The sequence below is a fragment of the Mesoplodon bidens genome, assembly GCF_964165515.1.
Source record: "Mesoplodon bidens genome assembly, chromosome: 10".
Taxonomy (NCBI): Eukaryota; Metazoa; Chordata; class Mammalia; order Artiodactyla; family Ziphiidae; genus Mesoplodon; species Mesoplodon bidens.
Window position 1 is genome coordinate 63,910,966 of NC_138172.1, and position 24,092 is coordinate 63,935,057.

The following is a 24,092-nucleotide window of genomic DNA, read 5'->3' on the forward strand; positions in this document are numbered from 1 at the left end:
AGCCTTTCCCTTTGAAGCGCCACAGCATTCAAAGTGCCATGCAGCATTTGCAGAGCCAATTTCAAAGGAGCTGGAGAGTGACCTCAGCACTCCCCAGGCACCTGAATGGCTTTGAACTTCTTTTTTTTTTTTTTGGCAGTACGCGGGCCTCTCACTATTGTGGCCTCTCCCTTTGCAGAGCACAGGCTCCGGACACACAGGCTCAGCGGCCATGGCTCATGGGCCCAGCCGCTCCACGGCATGTGGGATCTTCCTGGATCAGGGCACGAACCTGTGTCCCCTGCATCGGCAGGTGTAGTCTCAACCATTGCGCAACCGGGAAGCCCTGAACTTCTATTTGTTTTGAAGAAAGTGTCATATAAGCTTCCCACAAAAAAAAAATATACCTTTAAAGCTTACATACCTGTGAATCCCTGATGTCTGCATCAGACAATTAAATTGAGTATGTGGAGAAAGGTAGATTTGGTAGGTCATTTATTTTTAAACTGCAGAGATGGATACCATCCCTGTGATAAGTCTGGAGTTTTAAACAGACGGGAAAGAAAGCTCATTCTGCAACTGGTATATTTATAAATTGTTAGAAAAATATGTAATTGGCTGGTAAATGCATATTATGATAATGAACACCAACACAGAGAAAAATTGATCTAGCAAAATTACACTTGCAGGCTAAGATAGATTGTTTTAATAAAGAGATTATTATAGATAATTGGGGAAACACGATCGTCTTAGATTCCTCATTTCATGCTTAGAGTCTAAGCTAATTGAAAACTCAGAAATGCCATTGAAAGTTTAAATTATATGTGTTGAAACTATCTTTGAACTTTCTCTGCACTTGATAAGCAATATTTTTAATATATTTTAAGACATTCATATGTCTAGAAAGTAGCTACATGAAATTTGTTCACTTAAGCATTCCTTAAATTAGAAAACAGCATTTTAAAGATTGACAACAGTTAAAATTTTGTGTCTCTACTCAACGGATGAATAGGCATAATCTGCATACATTCTTGTATGTATATCAAACCAACAAGTAAGGAACAAATGTGGATCTTTCTTTAGTCTTTGAAATCAGAGATTAAAGAAAAATGTAATGTATTAGATAGATAAAGCTTAACTTCTCTTAGGTGAGTTAAGATCCATTGTTAAGTGAACATGTTAATATAATTATCTAAAAATGACAAACATTTTCTCCTTCATGTTACACCTCTCAAGGATTCAATGGAAAATTAAGTTAAATATAATTTTCCAAATATTCAATTTGGACAGTCTTTTCCAAGTTCATGTATCCATAAAAGTTTATTTGAATCTTTAATATATTTTATTATCTTCTCCCTAATAAGTGTTTTCAATAAATGTTCCTATTGATAAACACACATATGTATATACTTTCCAAATCTCATAATTGGCCAGATACCATAATTACCTTGAATATAAGGAAGGGCTCCACTATTATTATTAGTTTTCAGACCACCAAAGAATAATTTGGCAGTACAATCCAAGAAGAGGGAGATTATAAATCCCTGGCATCCAAAACAATGTTTGACAAACAGTACATGTTCATTAAAAGTTGGATGAATTACTGGTAAAACATATCTCCGATTGAGTGGGAAAATAAAGTTAATTTCTTCCAATAGGATCTATCCTGTGAAACTATGCCTTTACAAACCAAGCAATCTAGAAAGTATGGTTATAATTCTGGAAGAATTTTAAACTTTCAGAAGTGTGAATTGATGTGATTGATGCAAACAGTGAACATACACAAAAACATAATTTAAACATCATTAAAATAAATATTAACACATTTTATTTGTTTTTGAGTGTCAAGTGTGTCTGCCAAGAACTGAACAGTTTGTGGTCTTTTTTTGAACAAGCCATAGGCAATGATCAACATAATGAGTTGCAGAAGTAATGTATCCATAAAATATTACATATTTGTGGTCTTATTTCCAGTAAGATGGAGTTCTCAGTTATTTTGCACCATGAGTGAGACAGCATTTGCAAGACTTTCCTAAAAGTTATTCGATAGATATGAATCAAGTGACCACATAGTTTATTGACTCTTTTCACATTGTAATATTGGTTGTAGGACAATAATTATATCTCTGTCTACTTTTATAACCAAATCATTGATTTAACTTAGGATAAAGATAAGAAATCAGTTTATGAGTTAAACGCAAATAAAAGATATTTCACAACAAATTTTTTAAAATTGGACTAAATGGACTTTCAAGATGTTTGAACTTTAGAGAGCTAACCCTGTAAAATATAATTTTCTATGGTGATTTTAAGTTGTGACTATCACATATGTGTCCAAGCTTTAAAATTTTAAGTTAAACCTAGATTTATAAATAGCTTATATTAACAAAACTTATGCTAATGTAAAAATCATTAAAATAAGCTAAATGTCTAATGAGCAGAATAATAAGAACCTGCTTTTAATTTTTTATGTTCTTCTTAAAAACATGAAGTTATTGATAATTTCATTTAATATATGAAAAACTAATTTCATAGATTTTATTGCTTGATTTTGTGGATGATCAACTCAATTCAGTATCACTTAGCTTTTAAAATCATTTTAAGTAATTATATGCTAATATAAAATCACTTTCAAATAGCTTTCCTAAATGACTTCTGAAGACTGAGTTTAGATTTTTAGGTATTTGACAATAATTTCTTTTTTTAAGGAAAATATCCCTTCTATAGTTAAGTAATAAAATGTGAGAGGTTGGGATGCCTTTTATATATTTATATCTGTTGCTCAAAGTTAATTAGGAAATGATGCAACTATTTACTTAATCATGATGACTAACGGGATTCCCTAGTTCTGCAATCCTTTTGCTCATGGGAGTTAATGCAACTTGATCATTCAGGGCAACACTAAAAAAAGGACAAGTTTATAAAATCAGTCCACAGACTTATAAATGAAATTAATTTCCCAAATACTTTAGAAGAAATATTACTGACACATATTGAATAATAGGTGGGAATTTTAATCTAATTACCATCTCCTTAAACTTAAAGAATCCCAGCTTGTGAGTTGGAAGCTTCTGAAAGCAGCTCTTTTGCACCTTTCCTGTTTACCCATTTCTGTTCCCCTCTAACCTTAAAAGAATCTGATTATAGGAATGAGATCACTAGGCAATTGAAACTAACTCCTGACTTATGCTCTCCTGAACACACACGGTGCCTTGCCTAACCTGTGGATTCTTTTCCTAGATTAAAAGAAGTAAGAATGAAGAAATAAATAGTTAAAGAATGACTAGCTCTCTACCCCCAACAGCCCCCTTAGCAATCCTGCAGGCAGCCCATGTGGGCAAGATAAAGAAGAGAGAGTCAGCCAGCCTGCACTCAATGCAGAATGATGCAGAATTCAAACTCCTGCCTAGATGATTCACTGAGATTCTTCCCCCTTTTTTTCCTTCAAAAACGGTCAGGGCTGAGCAGAATCTTTGGAGGTGGTCTCAGGACATGAGTCCACCTTCTCCCCAGATTGCCAGCTTTTCTGATTAACACACCTTTCCTTTCTACTGACACTTGCCTCTAGAGTATTGACTTCTGAGTGGTGAGCAGCCGAACCCGGGTTTGGTAACACTTATATTTAAATGTGCTTGTTTGCTTCATAATATTGAGCAAATAATTTAATTTATGGTTCAGTTTCATCATGATTAACTAAAGCATTCTGATCAAGAGATCTTTAGGCTCTTTTCCAAATATAACTCATTGCATAGGAATTAGATAATAATAAGAGATATGTCACATTTGACCCCCAGCCCACATTTTCCCAAACAGAGTTCTTTAGACCACATTCCAGAAACTACAAGTTTGGACTCCCTTCCTTTCTTCTTTAAGGGATGGTGCCCATTGTGTGAGTTTTCCTGCTTCCTAGGACACCCTTTTCCCTCTTCCTTGTTTGGAAAAGCCCTGCTCATTTTTTTTTTTTTTTGGTAGATTATCATCACTTAATTGGCCAAATTATTAAATTGTACACTGAAAGAGAATCACACTCATGCTAGTGAATCTCCACATTTTTTAAATCTTTCTTAAGCTGAAAAATAAGTGAGATACTTAAACATTAAGATATAATCAAATCAAAAGGCAGAACAAGTTCATTCTGAGAGAACAGAGTTCAAACCCTGAGCAAATGAACTGTCCCGTGAGCTTCCTCCCTGCTCATCTCTAATGCTTTGCTGAAATGTTAGCAGGTCCTTATAAACTTTTGTTCACATGGCCAGGACTGAGTCTGTCCTCTCACTTGTGCTCCTAGCACAAGTATATAAGTATATTAAAATACTAATCACACTATAAACCTTTATTTATTTGTATTTCAGCCTCATTATATACAACGTGTTCCCTTGGGCAGAGTCTATTTCTCTTCAGGTTGGCACAATTTCTGGCATATCCTAAGTACTCAAGATGTTGTTTGAGCATTAAATAAATGGGACCGAAGACACTTAAGGAATACTTCTATCATTCTGGAACTTTCTACACATGTTGTTTTTGTCTTCATTGTTAATGGGGAAACTTGGGAAAAACTGAATAAAATACAGAAAGGAATACAGCAAAAGAATTGCAATTGAAAGGAAGGATAAATCTCAATTTTTAAAAGGAGTATTTAATATTTACAGTAATAGATAAAGCAAGCTTTGAAAATTTAATTATTATAGGTCTTTGGATAGCATATGGAATAATCTCAGTGTCTTTTGAGTTTTATCTTGCTGCAGTGAAAACATATGCCTAATTTTTCAGTTCCTGATTTTCCTCTTTTCAGTGTTCCAATAAAAGAATCAAGGTAGGAATTAGCATGAATTCAGAGATTCATATGCTTGAAAATACCAGGTCCATGAACAATCCTTGGCGTGCACTGCATCTGTTGGTATATCTTTCCAATAAACAAATGCTTTCCTAATGTTTACAGTTTAAATATGAGCCATTGTAATATACTTACCCAGAAGAGAACAGATTGTTTCCTTTAAATTCCATATGATAATTTTGTAACTAGTGTTGAAATGCAGGATTATTTTATTTTCTTTCATTCTTTGCTGTGTCCAGATTTGTGCCATCACCAGGCATTGATAAAGGTGTTTCCACTATTACAGAAAAACCTCAAAGACTGTTGCTGAGAGTTTTGAACCAAAAGAGCATAAGGCCTCCAAACTTGATTGTTTAAATTTAACCACTGAACATATCAGATGGGAAACCAAAAAAAGATTCATAATTTCATAATTAGTGTAATTCTTAAGTCAGAAAATAATTATGCCAGTGATAAAATGTATCAGTTTACTATTATGAATAGAGAAAATGTGTGTAGCTAATCTGACTCAGAGAACAGCATAGGTCCACGGGCAAGACATCCATGTTCCCAGGCCAGACATGGTTTTAAAATGAAAAATCCAGTTGTATTTGAAGCCCGTTAGGGAACCTGACAGCTGAGGCAATACTATGTTCTACCATGTTATAAAATAAAAGATATTAACAAATGCCAATAAAATACACGAGGCCAGCTTTACAAGGGCTATGCAAAACAGATTTTCAATTTGCAGCTGTCATATAAATGTAAGGGCCACAATGGACTTACCGCCCCAGTGCTCATCACAGACTGTAAAAAGAGTGGTTTTATTGGCTAAGCCAGGGAGCATGGTGCTGCACTCCATGACGATGGCCTGAGGGATCATTATGATGCAGGACACGATCCAGATGATGACGATGCTGTTCCAGGCCCGCTTGGCTGTGCTTTTAAACATCAAAGGGTGACAGATCGCATACCACCGATCCAAGGCAATGCAGCTCAGTGTGAGGACAGACACAGACACAGACACGGTCTAGAGAAGAAAAGAAAGTAGTACAAGGGAAGTACCCGGTGTTACATGGACCACTCTCAGTACTTTTACCCTATCAGAAACATAGGCACAGAGATAACCAGATTCAAAGTTGTCAAAAAACATTTCACACAAGTGCTTTCTATTAAGAAAAGAAAAATCTCTGCCAAAAAACAATATTAGAAATGTATTAGGAAAAAGAATACCTTTTTTCCATTAAACATAAAATGTACTATACAAGCCTTGTAATCATTTTTTTATGCTAACTGTTTTAATCTATAATATGGCATTCTTTAAATAATGATAATCATGATTTTGTCTTGAAATTTTTCTATTGATAGGGGAAATCTTATCTTGGAATGAAAAAATAGTAAAATATATATGTTTAGTTTGAACTGGAAAATTCTCTGTAACTTATAGAGAATAATACAATGACATGTATTTCTTTTAAATTATCATACAAGAATCTGGTTGAAATTGCATTTAATTAGCATTTTTGAATTATAGGTATCTCATTTCCTATTTTTAAATAATCAATGCTATTTGTACATTAGTTCATTTCCAACATGTTGCACCCAAAGAAAGGCATGAGTCACGATTAAAAATAATTCTCTATATGAATCTCGTTACCATAGTTTGCTCATGCTGGAATAAGCAACCTGCCTCTAAAATTCATACAGGTTCACCCAATCCAGATTTTTATATAATAGCACCACAAACAATACTTTAACTTGGAACTTTAAGAAAGTAGTAAAGAAACATGTCAAGCATGCTTATCCCCACATGATCAGTTTATGTAATTATATTTAGTATATTCTATACTGGATGATTGGATCATTGGTTCTGACAAAATCAATGATCTCAAAACTCTCTCTTTAAAAACAAGCCTCTTGCTCTTTTCTGTTATTTCTTTTACAGATTTCTATTTATTTTCTTCTCAACATTTATAGTACAATTATTTTGTTTAATTCATTAATTTACTGCTTATCTTCTCTATCAGAACAAAAACCAATGGCAGGAGGGACTGTTGTGTTCACAAAACAGTACCTGACGCAGTGCTTGATGTGCTTAATAAATATTTTTTTTGAATTAAGGAATAGTCATAAGCCTCAATCTAATGTAATATACATGGCACAGTCATCTTTCTATATTTTTTGTCCTAGTTGTACTGATCCCATAAAATGTGAATGAGCAGGTCTCTCTGCTTCTTACATCAGGACCTTCCTTGTCGATGCACTGACTGTAGGTACAGATGAGTGAGAGGGATCTAAGGGCTGGTCCAGCACAGGAGGAAAGGTTCTGGGTTAAGCATTAGGACCACATATCCATTCTCATCTCCTCCCAGCTAGCTGCACAATATGGGTCCCCTACTTAAGAGCTGTAGGTAAAATGTGGATGGGTTATTGTTTGTTCATTTGTTTTTCTATTAAATGAGTAAAATGATAGGATAAGGTGCTTGCCAACTCTGATTCTTTTGATTCTCTTTGGAAAAGGCAGCCGAGTGTGGTTGGAGTCAATTCCACTACCAGGTTTCCTGGGTATGTGCCCCACTGCACTTGCCAAATGCATGACCTTGGGTAAGTTACTTAACCACTCTACGCCTCAGTTTTCTCATCTGTGTGAGAATGTATGATAATCATAGCTGTCCATGGAATTGTAGAAACTGTCATTTGAGATGTGAAACACCTAGTCCAGGGCTGGTATATAAATGCTGTGTAAGTGTTTGTTATTCCTTATTATGATTATGACATTATGATGGTCATTATACTATTAGTATTCTCTTCTATTCCTGAGCTTGGAGTTATAGCTTTTAATAGGAACAGACTGCTTTTTGGTGAAGTGCAGTCATAGAAATTACAAATAAAGGTGTAAACTATGCTAAATTCTTGGAGGTTAATTTCATTTTAAGTGTAATCCTAAAGGGATGAACTCCACCAGAGAAGGCTTGTTTGATGGCACCTGGCAATTCCTTGGTGCTGCCTCAGAGAGCATTCACACCTCCTTCTCAATTGTCCCTTTCTCCTCCAATTTCCATTTCTTCCCTGAGAACGTGTCAAGCACCCAGGGCCCTTCCATACTCTTGCCAACCTGGAAATAAGTCAGTGATTGTCTAGCTCTGCACAGTTGACCTTTCATAGTTGCTGAGCCAGGGCTATATTTATGCTTTCTAGCAATTAGAAATGTAAAATGCTCATCAAGACCTAGTGTTTTATTTTTCACGAATCCTCATCAACATGGGTGAATGGGATAGAAGTAGTGTGGTTCAAATTCTGAAGTCATTTCTATTAGTTCCCTCTATTGTTAGATAGTAATAATCAATTCAAAACAGTGCACTTGAGAGATGGCTGTCCAGTGCCAACAGTGAGCCAGGGTGCAGCACCTTCTCATGAGAGAACATGCTGGTTTGGTTAATCTAGCAGTAGAATCAATTGCATGGACCATTGACCATCAGTGATTTAATAGTTACTGCTTGAGTACTACATCTGTTGGTGTATAATATACTATAGTATTCAATTAGCATCCAATTTACATGATTTTATTGAAGGGGATATATAATTGCACCTTATCATAAGTGATTATAAATGAGTTTTGTTGTTGCTTTTCACTTGTAGGAGTACACTTCCAGGTGCCTTTTTCATTGAGATTTTGATATTAGCTCAAGTCATCTTGATAATAAATCATTTAAGAAATGAATGTAGTGCAAATCATGAACATTGTGAGTGAAGTGAGATGATGTGAACTTTCTTTTGCTGTCGGTGCTTTATCTTGCACCCATCCTATGAGTACCCTGTGTTCAGGGCAACGTGGGAAGCTTTCTTTGGTAGAGGACTCAGTTTCATGCTAGTATATAAATGTGACAAAAGGGACTCAGAGATCCATGACAAGTAGAAATGGAAATTTTGCCAAATCACAAGTTTGGATGACAGGCATTAATGGATTGGAAGGTGGAGAAGTGTGACTGAGAGTGAGGGAGCCTGTCCCATCACCCAACATCCAAAACTCAGTTGGCTTTGATTCTACTTTTCCTGGCATTTCCTGTGCAGAACCTCTTCTGCAGTTACAAAAAAAAGTCACTCTGAAAAAGCAGTCAACTTCTCCTGTATGTGTGAGAAGAAAAGTGAAATGTTTTATATTTTTTTCTAGAAATTCATGATAATTATTCAGCAAATAGCCCAATAAATGTTAATGGTAGTGGACTTATGGAGTGATTAAAAATATAAAAGGGGCATTTTAATTATTTAGCTAAGTTTTATTATATTTGTAAGATTTTTAAGATTGATGAGAGTTTGCTGAAGTCTTACAGCATACCATTCATAAATCTAAAGGTTGCATTGAATTGTATTTAGAAGAAAAATAACATATAAGTAATAGGAGATTAGTAAATGTCCAAAGAATCTTAAATGCAACCAAATAACCTTAAAATTTGGCTGGGTGTTTTGTATATGTTTTTAAATACTCAGTAGGACATAAGTATCATATGAGGGACCGTTGCTTTCAGAACATCACAATTAAGGGAAAAAAACTACTCAAATGATTGGCTTATTGCACATTGGCCCTATTCCTTCTATTTAGGAAAATTCTATGGAAAATGGATAATAAATATTGAGAGAATTTGAAGATGTGAGTTATACCTGTGCCTCAATATTTTTGTGCATTTACAACTTTCCATCAAGAAGTAATGTTGAATGAGGTAATGAATGGGTCAGATCTTGTGGTTATCAACAGTTTTGTCCTTGATCTATGGAGAAGAGGATCAACTTTTGATCCTCTGTTGTTTAGTCCAGTTGACTAAACTGGACACTTTATAGGGAAGCAGATAGAAGCTATCAAGAGATGAAGATGTTCTTTCAACTGTAAGACTTGTTAAGTTGTGCTGCTGGAAAGAATACTGTCATAATGAACATTAAGAGAGACCCAGGCTCTGCATCACTCATGGCTGCACGTTGCTTTCAATCTGTCCTTGCATCCACATAAGAGAATCTGGAATACCTAGTCTATAAGAAGGTATTGCTGTGCATTAGAGCAGGGCTGCACCTATTACTGGGTGATGCATCCCTCTCCATCACCCCACTCTCCATCAGGGAAACTTCTGGTTTGCAGAGAGAACAACTCAGCCAACAAAAGATTCTGGGCAACTTAAGCCATCTTAAAACTTAAGAAGATTTCCCCAAACTTCCCCCTGGGTGGTTACTGGAACCAAGAGAATTTTAAAAAAGCTTTCTGGAAGCACCACAGAAATGGTGACATATTAGAATTCTATGCTATTTATGATTTTCCCAGTGTCTCTACATAATCATAAGACACATTGCTTACTGATTTTTTTCTATGGTGATATTTTTCTCTGTTGCCCAATGTACTCTTTCTCTCAAAAAATTTTGCTATAGTTTATTTTTGTAACCCATTCATGATTTTCAGCCGACTGACAAAACTAACCTCACAGTTAAACTTAATGCTTGCAGTGAGGCTTAAACTTTCATGGCATTTCCCACTTAGTAGTATTTCAGTGAGGTCTGACCTAAAAATTTATTATTTTTGTTTATAATGAGTCATTGAAGAACTATTGAAGTAAAGATCTCTTTGTAACATTTCAGACCCAAAAGCCTAATTTATATAATTTCTAATAATGAGCCATTTGTGGTCTCTCTCAACTTTTGTTTTTGCCAAGACTTTAGTTTTGGAGTACTTTTAAGACCACAGCAAAACTGAGGAGAAGGTACAAAGATTTCCCTATACCCCCTGTTCCCACATAGCCTCCCTCATGATCAACATCCCCCACCATAGTGGTACTTTTGATATAACTGGTGAACTTACATTGGCACACCATAATCAGTACACTCTTGATGTTGTACATTTGGACAAATGTATGAGGACATGCATCCAACATTATAATATCCTACATTATACTGCCTTAAAAATCCTCTGTGCTCTGCCTGTTCATCCCTTCCAACCTCTGACAACCACTCATATATTTTACTATCTCCATAGTTTTGTCTTTTTTCTTAATGTCATATTATTGGAATTATGCAGTACATAGCCTTCTTAGATTGGCTTCTTTCACTTAGTAATAAGTATTTAATACTCCTCCATGTCTTTTTATTGCTTGATAACTAATTTCTTTTAATCATTGAGTAATATTCTATTATCAGGTTGTACCCCAGTTTATTTACCCATTTATCTACTGAAGGACATCTTGGTTACTTCCAAGTTTTAGTAATGATAGATAAAGCTGCTGTAAACATTTGCATGCAAGTTGTTGTGTGGATGTAAATTTTCAGGAATGCAATTGCTGGATCATATGTTGGGACTATGTTTAATTTTGTAAAAAAAAAAAAAATCAGTTTTCCAAAGTGGCTGTAACATTTTGCAGCATTCCTACTAGCAATGAATGAGCATTCCTGTTGCTCCACATCCTTGCCAGCTTTTGGTATTATCAGTGTTCCATAGTTTGGCCATTCTAATAGGTGTGCAGTGATATCTCATTATTTTAATTTGTATTTCGCTTATGATATGTGATGAGGGACATCTTTTCATATGTTTCTTTGCTACTTGTATATCTTCTTTGGTGAGGTGTCTGTTAAGGTCTTTGGCTCATATTTTAATTGGGTTGCTTGCTTCCATACTGTTGAGTTTTAACAACTCTCTCTATATTTTAGATAATATTTCCTTATCATCATGTCTTTTGTAAATATTTTCTCTCAGTCTGTGCCTTGTCTTCACATTCTTTTTACATTGACTTTTGCAGAGCAGCAGTTTTTAATTTTAATGAATTTAGCTTATCAGTGATTTATTTCAAGCATCAGGCTTTTGGTGTTATATATAAAAAGTCATCAAAACACCCAAGGTCGTCTAGGTTTTCTTCTATGGTATCTTCTGGGAGTTTCATAGTTTTGCATTTTACATTTAGGTCTATGATCCATTTTTAGTCTATATGTCTGAAGAGTGTAAGGTCTGTATCTAGATTCAATTGTTCTATCTGCCCCAACTTGTCATTATCAGGAGCATATTGTCATTTCCTCCAAATATTATGAAACCAACTGGGAGCCTGGATGGAGTAAATATCGGGGGATGGAGGGTGGTCGAGGGAACCAGTAGGGAGTGGCCACCATTTCACTCACTGTCCAATTGCTAAAGGAAATCCATGTCTTTTAGAACTGTGGCTCTGGACACCAGCTTGGAAAAATTTTTAAAGACTTTAGCTATCAGAATATCAATCAGAAAATTATTCTCTGGAAGTGTTTGTTCTTAATTCCTTGTAGAGAAACTAGTTATAGGAAAACTGTTTGCAGAACTGAACAATAAAACATCTAATTCTGATGACCATGACTGATGTTTACTGAGAACATACTATGTTTTTATAAGGTCATCATCTTCCAGAGTGTAATCCCTATGCCAAGTGGTTCATATAAATTATCTAAGTAAACTAATACAACCACCATAGGAGATAGCTATAATTAAAATTATTAATCTTTTAAAATAAGTGAATCTCAAAGAGCTTACGTATTTGGCTCAATAGCATACAATAGGCGAATTGCAGAATAGAGATTCCAAAGATTCTCTACCAGATTCCTGGTAGTTTAATTCAAAACCAGCACTAAAACCTGTTCCCTGTACTGCTTTGATCATATAGTTCTTGATTTTTCAGTAGTAAATGAGATTACTTATAAAAAGAGATAGTCCTCAATTACTTGGACTGGTAAAAGCTGAATCATTAATTTGTTCAAGTTCCTTATTTTACAATCAGAAAATTAGAGACCAAAAAGGTTTGTGTAGCATTTACTGATGACTTGAGAATTCTGACACTTTATTTTTACTCAGAACTTACCTTGTTTACCTCGTATTATTTTCCTTAAGTTTACCAGTTCCTTAAGCAAGTATATTTCTCTCTTAGCTCACTAGGTAATTTACCAAGGGGCCATGACTATAATTGAAAATGACTATACTTTTTCAGTAGTTTCTGTATTTGAACCCCAAAAGTGTGAAAAATAATAACCTGTAAATAAGGAATCACTTTACAGAGGGATTGTCCAAAGAACCAGGTCTCAGTGATGTCCACTATTAAAGTGGCTGGAAGGCAGGTGATGGTCACGAGCACGTCAGCCAGAGAAAGGTTGACGATGAAGTAATTGGTCACTGTCCTCATGTGGTGGTTCTTCCACACGGCCACACAAACTAATTTGGAAAGAAAAAGGAATAGTAACTGTTATGGACTGAGTGTTTGTGTGTCCCAGAAATTTATATGTTAAGATCCTGACCCTCCCCAAAGAAGATGTGGTACATATATGCAATGGAATATTACTCAGCCATAAAAAATACTAAAATAATGTCATTTCCAACAACATGGATGCAACTAGAGATTATCATATTAAGTGAAGTAAGTCAGAAAGTGAAAGACAAATACCAAATGATATCAGTTATATGTGGAATCTAAAATATGATGCAAATGAACCTATCTACAAAACAGAAACAGGCTCATAGACATAGAGAACAGACTTGTGGTTGCCAAAGGGGGTGACATGGGAAGAACTGGGCTGGGAGTTTGGGGTTAGCAGATGCAAAGTATTATATATAGAATGGATAAACAACAAGATCCTACTGTATAGCACAGGGAACTATATTCAATATCCTGTAATAAACCATAAGGGAAAAGAATATAAGAAGAGAATGTATTTATATGTATAACTTAATCACTTTGCTGTATTGTGGTAATTAACACAACATTGTAAATCAATTATACCTCAATAAAATAGAAAGATCTTCACCCCCAATGTGATGGTATTAGGAGGTGAGCCTTTGGTAAATGATTTGGTCAGGAGGGTGGAGACCTCATGAAGGGCATTAGGTCCTTATAAAAGGAACTCCAGAGAGATCTTTTGCCCCTTCCACCATGTAAGGATACAGCAAAAAAGCTGCTGTTTGTGAACCAGGAAATGGACTCTGACCACTGAATCTGCCACAGTCATGATCTTGGACTTCTCAGGCTCCAGAACTGTGAGAAAAAAACTTCTGTTTTTTATTAACCACTCAGTTCATGGTACTCAGTTACAGCAGGCTGGACAGACTAAGACAGTAACTAAACAAAGAAAATAACTATTGATGAGAGAACACCGTCAAGCTAATTGGTACCCCTGCAAATCCACAAATAAATATTGCCAAGGGAGATAATTTAAGGCTGTCCTGTGTTTTCACCGAAATGGTCAATATGTGTGAATACTGAATATATGCTTAAAATCAGTTCATTTACCTTGCAAGACATTTTTCAATGGATCATAAGGCTGTGTTTATTTTTACTCGAATTTGAATTTAATTTTCCAGGAGTTAAAGAACAATCTTTGATTTATCGTTCTACTCCTTCGGTGATTAGCAAATACTCAAGACATATTTACTGAGTTGAGATGAATTAAGAGTTCGCTAGTTTTCAATAAACTGCAATGTTTGCCTTATCCATGACGTTGACCCCTACCTGCTCCCAAACTCTGCCTTTGGGACTTATAAGAGATGAAGAGGCTTAAAGACAAAGTCAACAAAAAAAGTCCTTACTATTGCCATATACTGAAGTGGATGGTTCATATCCTTAGGTTGTTTAACCTCAGTGACAATTCCAAGGGAATTTATCATTACCAATGTTTTATATATTATGACGTCAGTGAGACACTGGAACTTGTTGAGGACAAGTGGCTCATAAAACACAGAACCACGGTTACAACTGGGCTTATACACCAAGTGAAGAGCTTGTCTTTCCACCACACTGGCTACTTTCTTTTGTGAAAATGAAGGAGTTATAAAAAAAAAAAAACACATATAAATTCTAGAAACTCAATCTTTCTCCTTTCTATTACTCTTGATGGCCCCTAAACATCAGTTCAGATGAAACACACTTTCTCAGCCAAGCCTTCCTCCTTTTCCTTCAGTGTATCCCCCTGTTGTGCTATCTCACTCAGCTTCTCTTTATTGAAAGAACACATAGTTCTTTGATTCTCTGTCCTTCCTCTGAGGTATCCAAAAGTTACATAATCACTGGTTCCAGAATTATATAGGTGTAAGCACTGCTACCCACATCTATTGATAGGTTTGCTTCACTGAAAGGAACTGTGAATTTACCTGGGTTATCATTACCCTGTCAGAGCTGTCGCTTATGCACCCAAATGATGCAGTGATTAGTAACCTTATGCAGTGAAGAAATACAAGCACATTTGTTAAATTTAAGTCACTGAGTGTGGATTCCTTTTTGACAATTATGCACCAATTTATTATGACTTTCATATGCTGAAAAATGCTTTTACTAGCTCCTAAAGCTGAAATTACCCTCAGTCACCAACAGATGCCAGTTTAATGAAATACCTGAATTTCTGAGGATTTAATTGTGAAAACTTCACATCTTCCTTTAACTCCAGCACACAAGTACCAAAAGCTCAAATGAGCTTTATTAGGGTAAATCATAGTCTTCATTATCTGAAAATGCTGCTGCTGAATCATTTATTTCTCAGAAACGCTTGAAACACTCACACACACACACACACACACATACACACACACATACACACACACACAAACCCATCTTAGCAGTCGACTAACACATTATCACGGCTTGTTATGAGAAAATTGACCAAAAAAATCACAATTATGATCCTTGGTCAATAAATGGTCCAAATGGTGCAATTTGGGATCTAGAAAAGAAAACAAGACTTAAAAAATAAAATCCATTGTAGTTTGACTCCCCATTCTCCCTATTTTGGAGTTGAGGAATGGCAATGATGGGAGGACAGTGTTAATGCATGATGTCTAAGCAATGTGAGAACAAGTAGATTCTCAACCAACACTTCTATAGTATTTACTATGTGCCATATCCTGTTCTAAGCAATTTAAATTATTAATCTTCATAATAACACTATGAAATGATTATTGTTAATATCCCTGTCTAACATGTGGAAAACTGCGGCTCGGGTGGTTATGGAACCTACCTAAGGATGAATAGCTAGTAAATGCCAAACTTAGATTTAATCTTATAAACTCTGCATGCCATTCTATTATATACCAGCATCTATTGTTGAAGCAGAAGGTGGAAGGCAGCTGTCAGCCTTTCTTTGGCAGGACTTTAACATACATTCATAAAATTCTGGAATTGGAGATCATTCAGTCTAACTTGATGCATAAATCAACTCTGCAGTATTCCTGATTCATTCTACTTGCATATTTTTAATAGTAGGGAATTTATGACTTGCTTAAGCCCTCGACTACATTTTGCGTTGACTTTAGCTACCAGCAAGTTCTTGTTCATGTTGAGTTGATATCTGTTTCCTTTTCAGTTCCATTCATGGGTTCTTTATTCTTTCCTGGAACCCAAGGAATAAACCTTATCTATTTTTTTCTGCCTAGTACCTGTATTAGTTTCCCAGGGCTGTTTTAACAGAGTACCATAGGTTGGGTGTTTTAAAGCAACATAAACTTATTGTCCCACAGTTCTGGAGACCGGAAGTCCAAAATCAACGTGTCAGGAGGGCCAAGCTGCCTCTGAAACCTGTAGAGAAATCCTTCCTTGCCTCTCTCGCAGCTTCTGGTGGTTTGCTGGCTATCGTGGTCTTCCCTAGGGTGCAGCTCTGTAACCCAGTCTCTCTCTCCATCATAACATGATGTTCTCCTGCCTTTCTGTATTCACATGGCATCTTCTTATAAGGACACTAGTCATATTAGATTAGTGGCCCACTCTACTCCAGTATGACTTATTTTAACTCAACTAATCATATCTGCAATGACCTAATTTCCAAATAAGGTCACATTCTGATATTCAGGGGATTAGCACTTTCACATATTTTGGGGGAGACACAGTTCAACTCATAATACTCTGTCCTGTGACCCTAAAATTTGTGTTCTTCCCACATGCAAAATACAATTCACTCCATCTCAATGATCCCCAAATTCTCAACCCATTTCAGCATCAACTCTAAATCCCAAATCTCACCTACATATTATCTAAGTCAAGAATGGGTGAGATTTGGGGTATGGGCCTTCCCAGGGCAAAACTCTTCTCCATCTATGAACCAGTGAAACCTAGAAAACAAGTTATCTACTTCCAAAATGTCACCTTGGGATAAGGAAAGAATGATATTCCCATTCTAAAATGGAGAAATTGGAAGAAAAAGTGGGTCACCAGTCTAAAGCAAGTTTCCAAGTCAGCAGGGCAAATTTCATTAAATTTTAGGGCTTAAGAATAATTCTCTGTGGCTTGATGCTCTGTTCTTCTAGCTCAACCTATAACAATAACCATTCAGATATTTAAAGACCACAGCTATGACCATTCCCCAAGCCTCTGCTTACCGAGGCTAAATATCTCCAGAACCCTCATGTGCAATGCAGGGTTTTCCATCTCACATCACCCTGATCCCTTTATTCTAAGCACACTCCAGATGATCATTGATGGCTCTAAATGAGCTATCTGCAACTGCACACATGTTTCCAGCTGTGGTCTAACCAGGACAGAAAAGAACACGGTGACTGCTTTCATTAATATTTCTCTATTAAGACAGCCTGAGATCTTGTTAGATTTCTTAATAGCCAAGTCACACTTTTTTGGATCATACATGTATACAATTGCTAGAAATTGGTTCCCTCGTGTAGATATTTCTTTACCTCTAAATCTTAGGCAGAAAAAAGAAAGGGAAAAATTAATATTCTAAAAAGCATTATTGGGATAACTGGAGAAGTTTGAATTTGGACTTTATGTTAAATAATATTACTGGGCCAATTACAATATCTTAAGTATGGTGCTTACATTATGTACATTCAAAATACTAAAGATTATGACTATGCCTGTTCCCCAAGACTTTGTTTCTCTGGGTTAAACATTGGCAGACCCTTCCTACATAATAGCAGGATTACCTCTCTCATGACCCTGGTCTCTTTATTGTGAAAATGCTGCAGATGACCAGCAGATATCTTTGAGCTAGCTAACCAGAACTGAGCACACATCTTCAGGTGCATATCTCCTCAGTTTGGGTTGAATAAATATCCATTAGTTTATTCATTTCCCCATTCAAAATATTAAAAATATAAGGGAAACAACCTTCTCCTGTTAGCACATCAAATTTATGCAGTTAAATTCATCATCTTTTCTTATATTCTCTTCCTGGACTTTATATCTCCCTGAAATATAACATTCTTCCTTTTTCTCCCTGATACCTTATGTTTAAAACCCCTCAGATGTCTCTTACCTCTATAATTGTCTTTCTATTCCTTTTGCAAATACCTGGTCAGATTGTGGTAATAATTAGCTAGGATGTCGCCATCACCTCCTAATAGTTGTTCCTGCACCCTGCCTCTTTTTACTCCTATCCATTTTATCCAGTGATACTATTCACTCCAGTTATATTAACTCTTTCATTTCAATAGGAGCCTCTCCTTTTCTTTGGAATTAAGTACAAAATCCTCAGGTGGCCACCAGTTCTCATGGAACTTTCCCTCTATGTCTTGCAATGCTGCCCATAAAATACTCAGAGCTGCAGGATAAGTTTGATATCTCACTTTATAGCAAACATTCCATGCCAGGCAATTACTAATGCCATTCCTCCTTTTGGAAATGGCCACACTCGATTTCAATCCTCTTTTCAATTAATTAAATCCTACCCCCAAACAAACAAACAAACAAACAAAAAAGCAAAAAACAAACCAATCAAACAAAAAGATTGCTTTCATGAAATTTCTCTTAATTAGCCTAACTCAACATGACTTCTTTCTTTTTTAAAACAGTATTACACCATAAAAAAATGTCATTTGCAGCAACACAGATGGACCTAGAGATTATCATACTATGTGAAGTAAGTCAGACAAAGACAAATATCATATTATATCACTTATATATGGAATCTAATACAAAATGATATAAATGAACTTATTTTAAAAAACAGAAACAGATTCACAGACTTAGAGAATGAACTAATGGCTACCAGCAGGGAAGGGTGACAGGGAGGGATAGATTGGGAGCTTGGGATTAACACATACACACTACTATATATAAAATAGTTAAAAAGACCTACTGTATAGCACAGGGAACTCTACTCAATATTCTGTAATAACCTATACACACACACACACACACACACACATATATATATAACTGATTCACTTTGCTCTACACCTGAAACTAACACAACAGTTTAAATCAAGTATACTCCAATAAATTTTTTTAAAAGGAAAAAAAAATTTTAAAACAAAGAAATAAAAACATATTACATTTTGTACCTTTCCTCGTCATGAATCACATTTTAAAATTATTATGGACTATTATGGGTATTTGTATTTTTTTTTCTTATTTTTCTACTGGTTCAAAGGCTCTTTTTCATTTTGAGATGGATTTTTCCTTTCTCTTACTCTTCTTGGTTTCGAAAGCTTTTCTCCCAACACAAACACTGCCTAAAACATACTTTGCAATAAATAAATATTCATAACATTGATTTGTTCATCCACTTGTAGCGTGTTGGTGCCTTTGGTATTGTACATTTACCCATGAGGTTCTTTAAAAGAAAAGAAAAAACCCAGTGGCTGAATGGAGCATTTATTTTCCTCATCCCTTTTAAGGCCTGACATTTGACAGAGAACTTGGCTGCCTGCCAGTTATTTTCTTGGCTCTCATTTCCCCATATACTGCCTTCTGATGAGTCTTGGCAGGATATGAGACATGAACTTGGTACTATTTTTGAAATCGGTTCTCTGAATGATCATGATCCACCAATGTTAAAGTTAGTTTGTGGTTAGTCTGCACTTATAAGTCTGCCTGCATTAATCAGGAACAAGTGAGGAATTGTTGTGCACATGGGGGTGAAAGGTGATGCCAGAAGGCAGCGATGCAGATTGAATGAAAATCCACCTTAAACACAAATTTTTTGAGAAAAAGACTTTTGAGATACAGAGGTGCCAAGAAGATAAAAGTCCATTTAGTCCTTCCTCTTTCACCCCTCATTTGGTTCATCATCTGTTCATCTGTAAGAATCCGATGACGTATAGCTCCCATCTTTGCTCTGCAGGACCGACAGACGGAACCTGAATCCAGCTGTATGACAGTATCTGTAGTCTGTGATGCAGAGAGGGATTTAAAACATAATATAGAGATACAGTCTTTAAAAGTAACCTGTTATTGGATGTGCCAAAGAATAAACTGACTTTCAAATAGGAAAATAAAATATTGGTACAATAAAACCCTTTGCAACTTCAATCTGCACTTATGATAAACTGGCTTTTGTTTTAGTATCTAACACAGTGCATATGGGCAAAGTGAATTTCTCTCTCAAATCAATCCTTTCACTTGGAAAAATTTAAACTAAGGTGATATCCTGTTAATCTGTTGATGAGATTGCATCTTTTATTAAACATACACTTAGGTCTTAAAATGTCAACTAATAATTGATATTATAATATTAAGAGGAGTCTGTGCATGGTATATAATTAGCATGTTACTGAGTATCTCGAAAGATCTGCACTATCAAATTATTTTAAGCATTTTCACATTTATTTAATTTTTCAACATTAAAACAAGATATAGGTGTTAAGTGACATAAGCCAGATACAAAAGGACAATGATTATATAATTCCATTTATATGAAGTACTTAGAGTAGCCAAATCCCTTAAGACTGAAAGAAGAATGTGGTTGCCAGGGCCTGGGGGGAGGGGAGAATTGGTTATAATTGCTTAAGAGAAAAGAATTTTAGTTTCGCAAGATGAAAAATGTTACAGAGATATATAACGCTGATGGTTGTACAAAATATGAATGTACTTACTGCCAATGAATTGTAAACTTAAGAATGGTTACTTTTTATGGCTGAGTAATATTCCATTGTATATATGTGCCACATCTTCTTTATCCATTCATCCGATGATGGACACTTAGGTTGTTTCCAGCTCCGGGCTATTGTGAATAGAGCTGCAATGAACATTTTGGTACATGTCTCTTTTTGAATTATGGTTTTCTCAGGGTATATGCCCAGTAGTGGGATTGCTGGGTCATATGGTAGTTCTATTTGTAGTTTTTTAAGGAACCTCCATACCGTTCTCCATAGTGGCTGTACCAATTCACATTCCCACCAGCAGTGCAAGAGTGTTCCCTTTTCTCCACACCCTCTCCAGCATTTATTGTTTCTAGATTTCTTTTTTTTTTTTTTTAATTAGTTTCTGCTTTATAACAAAGTGAATCAGTCATACATATACATCTGTTCCCACATCCCTTCCCTCATGCATCTCCCTCCCTCCCACCCTGAGCTATTTGTAATGAGGTGGATAGACCTAGAGTCTGTCATACAGAGTGAAGTTAGTCAGAAAGAGAAAGACAAATACCGTATGCTAACACATATATACGGAATTTAAAAAAAAAATGTCATGAAGAACCTAGGGGCAAAACGGGAATGAAGACGCAGACCTACTTGAGAATGGACTTGAGGATATGGGGAGGGGGAAGGGTGGGCTGTGACAAGGCGAAAGAGAGGCATGGACGTGTATACACTACCAAACGTAAGGTAGATAGATAGTGGGAAGCAGCCGCAGAGCACAGGGAGATCAGCTCAGTGCTTTGTGACCGCCTGGAGGGGTGGGATGGGGAGGGTGGGAGGGAGGGAGATGCATGAGGGAAGGGATGTGGGAACAGATGTATATGTATGACTGATTCACTTTGTTATAAAGCAGAAACTAATTAAAAAAATAAATAAATAAACTTAAAAAAAAAAAAAAAAAAAAAGAATGGTTAAAGTGGTAAATTTTAAATTGTGTATACTTTATCGCAATTAAAAAAAAAAAAACATTTTCCACAGAAAAAGGAGCTATAAAATGGGAAACAAAATTTTTGACCGAACAATAATGTTCCTCAAAATTCCTAAATACAGAATGAAAATTCCAGGGGAAAATCTTAATTGCTCATTTTATGATTTTAAAAAAACTCATGAACAGCTAAAATAATGAAAGAAAACACAATTATTCAAATATATCTCAGTTCTAATGGCAGTGTTAAAGACAGCCAACACATGATTTTTTAATATATAATTTAAATTATTTCTTTGTGAAATCAAAGTTTTGTTTGTAGTAGGTTGTGGTATTGTAATTTAGATAGTGTCTTAAATGATTATGGAATGTCTTGACTGTTCTTTATTTAATGTACATATGTATGTATACAGATATGCAACATTATAATTTCTTTTTTTGTTGTTTTTTTTTTTCAGTATGCGGGCCTCTCACTGTTGTGGCCTCTCCCATTGCGGAGCACAGGCTCCGGACACACAGGCTCAGCGGCCATGGCTCATGGGCCCAGCCGCTCCTGGGCATGTGGGATCTTCCCGAACTGGGGCACGAACCCGTGTTCCCTGCTTGATTGTTATTTGTTATATTACCCATATAAGACACGTCAGAAAACAACTTTAAAAAATACTGTAGTTCCACCTTTTGCCACAAAGTGTCAGTGAAAGACTTTGAAATGCTTACCCTGTCACTTAAGAGGTGAGTTTTAAACATTAAATGAATTGTAATATTCTTTATAACATATAAGTAAATACACTTGTTTCAAGTGGGATATTCTAGACCATATTCTAGACCAAAAAGAATCCTTAAGAAAGGACAAATTTGGCTAACATCTTTTAAATTATATACAAATGAATGAGTCAAGGTGAAATACAATTATTTTTCTAAATGAAAAACAGCAAAAAAGCCATTGAATACACATAGAAGGTAGCCCTATTTAACTCTTGTGAGGAATCTATCTTGAAAGCAGGAAAGGATTCATCCAGAATCATTACAGTGTGTAGATTTAACACATAGGAAAGTGGACTGTTAGTGAGGTCCTCCAAGGGTAAAACAAACTCTCCATGAATTCCCCAGGTATTTTCCTTTTTCTCATCTTCATTGCACCTCACTCCTTGGCCCCCCTTATTGTTACTTTTGCTTCCTTCTTTTCCTGGGAAAATATACCAATAATTCCTAAGTCAGTCTCCCATCTCCGCCCACACATCTTGGCAAGTTTTCTACAAATCACTCTGTCTGTGCTCAGAAGAGCAGCAGGCAAAGATGCCACTACTTTTCGTGCAAATCTGACAGATGGGACACTGTCAAGAAACACTTCAGGGTTGTGAAATGAACCCCCCCCCAAAGGTTATCTAATATTAAGAGAAATGAAACTTTAGAAAAGTTATTATAGAAGCACAGACAACAATGTTCTGAATGCATTTCAATTTTTGTTTCCTTAAGAAAATATAAAAGTCTACAGTCTGACAAAAATTTTCTCATTGGCACCTGCTCATTATTTTAACATAGGCAGGAATTCTCATGCTGATACCAATGAGGTAGTATGGGGAATAATTATGATACCACAATTAATAAATTGTCTGGGAAGGGATTTTGAAAGACAGGGTCTTCACACAGGCACAAATATACCTGGAGAAACTGCATAGAAGAAGGTTATAAAACAGAAACACAAGGGAGATGGTAATTCATAGGAATCAAGTCCAAAGGAAATTCTTCAGAAAGGAGAGTGGGAAGGTAGGCTTGACTTCTACTGTCTGTGAGAGACAGAGGAGGGCTCAACCACAAATGGTACCAAGGTTCTAAATGGGATCTGCCAGAGACCAGAGCATCACTTGATGTTATTAGGTTTGCCCAGGCCTTTGAGGCTGGCCTTTGCAGAAGGTGAGGAGGGAGGAAGTCTCCACAGTCTTAGCATCTGCAGTTCTATTAATGGCTACATCTAGTAGGCATCAAAGGAGTTTTTCTGGGGTGGGGGGAGTATAAACTTCTTGGTTACCCATGTCTTTTTACTCTTCACAGGTAAATCACTATGAACGTTTGTTCCCAGTGCAGCCTCTCAAAATTCCATCTGGATCTCTACCCTGTCCTCGGAGCTCGTTAGAGACATATGGTCAATCTTTGTCTTGGCCCTTTTGCTTTAATTAGCACATATAAGTGACCTATTCTTCCCCTGGCACTTGACTTCTGTTTATCATACTGCCTGCAATGAACTTAATTTTTTGGCTTCCTTTGTAGGACTATTTTCCCTTTTTCACTCCATGTATATCTTCAATCCTCCTGTCTTTTTCTTCCATGTTCTTTTCTTCTTTGTTATTATCTACTCTCACAACCTTTATTCTCATCTCTAAGAGACTAATTTCCAAAGTTATAACTCTAGTTCTTGGCTTAGTCTTGCTTTCCATAACAAAATTTCAAACTACATTTTTTTCATCTTTTATATATTTTGTCTTTAATTCACACTCAACTCATGATTATAAAATATATACATACCAAATTAAAGCATT

The 24,092-nt window shown here is 35.8% G+C and overlaps 1 protein-coding gene across 1 annotated transcript in view; it reads right to left on the bottom strand.

The window, feature by feature from the left end:
* Positions 1-24,092, bottom strand: part of HCRTR2 (hypocretin receptor 2) — a gene marked incomplete at both ends in the record, with an annotated part of 132,668 nt that overhangs the window by 28,575 nt on the left and 80,001 nt on the right. The window contains 2 exons of the mRNA XM_081247033.1: positions 5,579-5,822; positions 12,811-12,989. Of these exons, the coding sequence (XP_081103159.1) occupies positions 5,579-5,822; positions 12,811-12,989 (423 nt within the window). The remainder of the gene's footprint in view (positions 1-5,578; positions 5,823-12,810; positions 12,990-24,092) is intronic.